Genomic DNA, 3,320 nt, shown 5'->3' with positions numbered 1-3,320 from the left:
GGTTTACCCGCTTCCTTTCTAACATGTGGAGATCTGTTCTCCATGAATACTCAGTGTATCCATGTATCGGAATGATACTAGGAAATATCAACTTTGAGCGGTCTATATTATTAAAATTAAATGTGAAATACTTTTTTAACAATATTTGGGATAATATTCTGTTTCATTATCAAAATGTACTCTCTACTTTTGGATATTTATTCCTTTCTATATATTTATCTTTCTTGTATCTTTTATAACTAGACAAAAACTTCAAAAACTTTAACCTTTACATTCCTTGTTGAAAATATTATTACTAATTATCTATAAGATAAAAGAAGGGGTTTGAGTAATCATCTCCATACCTTTCATTATAAAGAAAATGTCAAGCCTGAAATAACAGAAGTCTAATTGTTGATGACCATTCGAATTTTAAAAGACTTGGGCTATCATAGGATAGGCGGCTTTGAAGTCGGGTCGTGGCTTCTTTGCTTCTACCATAGCACGTGGAGTTCTATTCGAAAGATACTGGAAAAAATCAGCTCTAAGCGGTCTATGTGAATTTTTTGTTTTTTATCAATGTTTGGAATAATATTCTGTTTCATTATCGGAATGTACTGTACTGAGTCAGAATTCTTATCTATGAACTATTGTCAGAATGTAGAAAGTAAAGATTAATACTGTATGTTACAAAACGTTGATGACTCTCCACATCTTGATTGAAAATATTTACACAGTAAAATCTAAAATCTTTCAAAGAAAAGTTTGAATGTGACCAGGGTTGCCGTAACATACAACGCTTCTCAAGCTGGGTTTACGCTTTCTTGGTAACAGTAAATAATAAATCCCCCCTCATGTACAAAATGCATTGATCTTCATATAATCCAGGCTGTATAATGCCAACATTTTCAGCTATTGCGCTTCTTGTAGCTGGTCTGGGCGTATCTTCATATAAAACCTAGACAAATTTAAAAAGGAGAAGAGGGCTTTCGTGTGATATACGGCTCTTAAAGTCGGGTCTTTGCTTCTTTGCTGCCTTCTTACCTTCGTAGGAGGTGGAGCTCTCTATATAAGTGACATACCCCTCCTTGTATCTTCATTCAGTCTTTGCTGTATGCGATATAGATACTAGTTATAATGGCAAAAGTATCAGATCTTGCGCTTCTTCTTGTGGCTGGAATGGCCATATCTCTTTATATTCAAGGTAAGCTATCATAGTAACATAATGGGTGTTGTACGTAGTTGAATAGTATATACATTTCCAAGGCTAACAATAATAGTATGTGTGTGTGATTTGTCGCAGAGACGGGAGCAGTTAAGTTTGATATAAAGAACCAGTGCGGGTACACAGTGTGGGCGGCGGGACTACCCGGAGGAGGGCAGCAGCTGACCCAGGGTCAGACATGGACGGTTAATTTGGCGGCAGGGACACAGTCGGCAAGATTCTGGGGTCGAACCGGCTGCTCTTTCGATGCGAGCGGCAAAGGGACCTGTCAAACCGGTGACTGCGGTGGCCAACTGAGCTGCACAGTTTCGGGAGCTGTTCCCGCCACGCTGGCCGAGTACACCCAGAGCGACCAGGACTACTACGACGTCTCCCTGGTGGACGGCTTCAACATTCCTCTTTCCATCAACCCTACCAATGCACAGTGTACCGCCCCTGCATGCAAAGCAGACGTGAACGCTGTGTGCCCTGCTGAACTGAAGGTGGATGGGGGATGCAAGAGTGCCTGCGCTGCCTTTCAAACTGACCAGTACTGCTGCACTGGCACCTATGCCAATAGCTGCCCTGCCACAAACTACTCGATGATATTCAAGAACCAGTGCCCCCAGGCCTACAGTTATCCCAAGGACGATACAGCCACATTCGCTTGCCCCTCTGGTACAGACTACAGTATTGTATTCTGTCCCTAGATATATATAGGATTATGTTTGTGTGGAATAATATATTAATAAGTGCTGTCATCTTTGTGTTGACGCTGTGGTGTAGCTGCATAGTTGCAACTCTCACCACTTATTATCGACCAATAAAACATGTCTGTCATCTCACCACTAATGACAGAAGCGTAATTGACACGCAATACACTGTTATGAGAGAATATTAATAATAAATATATATTTTGAAAAAAAACTTATATTCAAAAATTAAATGTCATGTTTTTTTTTAAGTGTTATTTCATAGCTAAGATATTAAATGCTTCTCCTCCTATTATTATTATTAATATAGGTTATGTCTATTATTATAATTATGCAATTATTTATAATTTTTTAAATATATAAATTAATAAAAATATTAATGGTCGAAAGAATGCAGTCACTTCTTTAAGAAGAATACACATTCATAATTGTTCATCATCTTATGTCTTTTTTCACATAAAATCAATAATGAGAATTGTGTCTTTTTTCACATTAAAAACTATTCATTTATTTCTTAACCCTTCAGTTGTATACAAGATGGAATAATTTCTTCACCTTATACAAGATCTACTACAGAGGGTCAAATAGTTATTGTAAAAGATGGTGTACATGCACTCCAATATTTTTGGAATCAATTTGTATCTTATACTACATGTTTACATTGAAGTTCATCAATTGTAAATGATTCAAAAAAGTGGATTACTAGTATAACATATCTATATGCAATGAGTACCATTTTTTATGTGTTTCGAATTAAAAAGGAGAGTAAAAATATTCATGCATTTTGTGGGTACAAAAGACACATTTTATTATGTATGTATTTAATGGTTGCACAATAAAAAAATAATGTATGTGCATTTTGTCAACACAAATTAGATTTCTAGTTGGTGAATATTATAAGTGCAAAAGAGAACAACTATGTTTGTGAGTTTAAAATGAAATAGTTGTGTGCATTAACTTTTCTTGAACAAAATCAAAGGATCATTTTATGAATTCTGAGTGTCTAAGATGAAGATTTCCTTGTATATATTTGTCCAAGTTGACAAAAGAGATTGAATTTGGGTACTAAAGTGTTGTTGTGGTTTTTAGAGAATATATATATGTAACAATATGTACATGTACTAAGTGTTTCTATTTTTATCATATGAAATGGTTCCATATAAAAATGATTTTGTTTGAATTAAAATGTGTATTTAGAGATGGGAGAGCTCTAGGAATCCTTTGATGGATGTAACAAGTATATTATGTGTTTAATAAAAACTTGAAATGGAAATTATAAATTACAATTGATATTTAGTTTTTTGATTTATTGGTCTATGTATCTTACGTGGCTAGGAAAAACAAAGGTGTATTTTCACTAGTTTAAAGTCTTCTTTTTCTTTGTAAGAATCACAATAATGAATTTGGTATTATATTGCATGTTA

The 3,320-nt window shown here is 34.8% G+C and overlaps 1 protein-coding gene across 1 annotated transcript; it reads left to right on the top strand.

Annotated features, from left to right (window-relative positions):
- The first annotated feature begins 1,023 nt into the window (after positions 1-1,023).
- LOC131067080 (pathogenesis-related thaumatin-like protein 3.8) lies at positions 1,024-2,110 on the top strand. The gene is made up of 2 exons (XM_058002007.2): positions 1,024-1,183; positions 1,283-2,110. The coding sequence occupies exons 1-2, from the start codon at positions 1,117-1,119 to the stop codon at positions 1,891-1,893; spliced, it is 678 nt and encodes a 225-aa protein (XP_057857990.1). The 5' UTR covers positions 1,024-1,116; the 3' UTR covers positions 1,894-2,110.
- Positions 2,111-3,320: the final 1,210 nt, after the last annotated feature.

The sequence above is a fragment of the Cryptomeria japonica genome, chromosome 8, assembly GCF_030272615.1.
Source record: "Cryptomeria japonica chromosome 8, Sugi_1.0, whole genome shotgun sequence".
NCBI lineage: Eukaryota > Viridiplantae > Streptophyta > Pinopsida > Cupressales > Cupressaceae > Cryptomeria > Cryptomeria japonica.
Note: the sequence above shows the minus strand (reverse complement) of the source record. Positions and strands in the feature narration are given on the sequence as shown.

Bases quoted from the DNA above. Each gene is read 5' to 3' on its own strand.
- LOC131067080 (XM_058002007.2), top strand. From the start codon at position 1,117: ATGGCAAAAGTATCAGATCTTGCGCTTCTTCTTGTGGCTGGAATGGCC. The intron at 1,184-1,282 runs GTAAGCTATCAT...GATTTGTCGCAG, and splicing joins CATATCTCTTTATATTCAAG to AGACGGGAGCAGTTAAGTTT.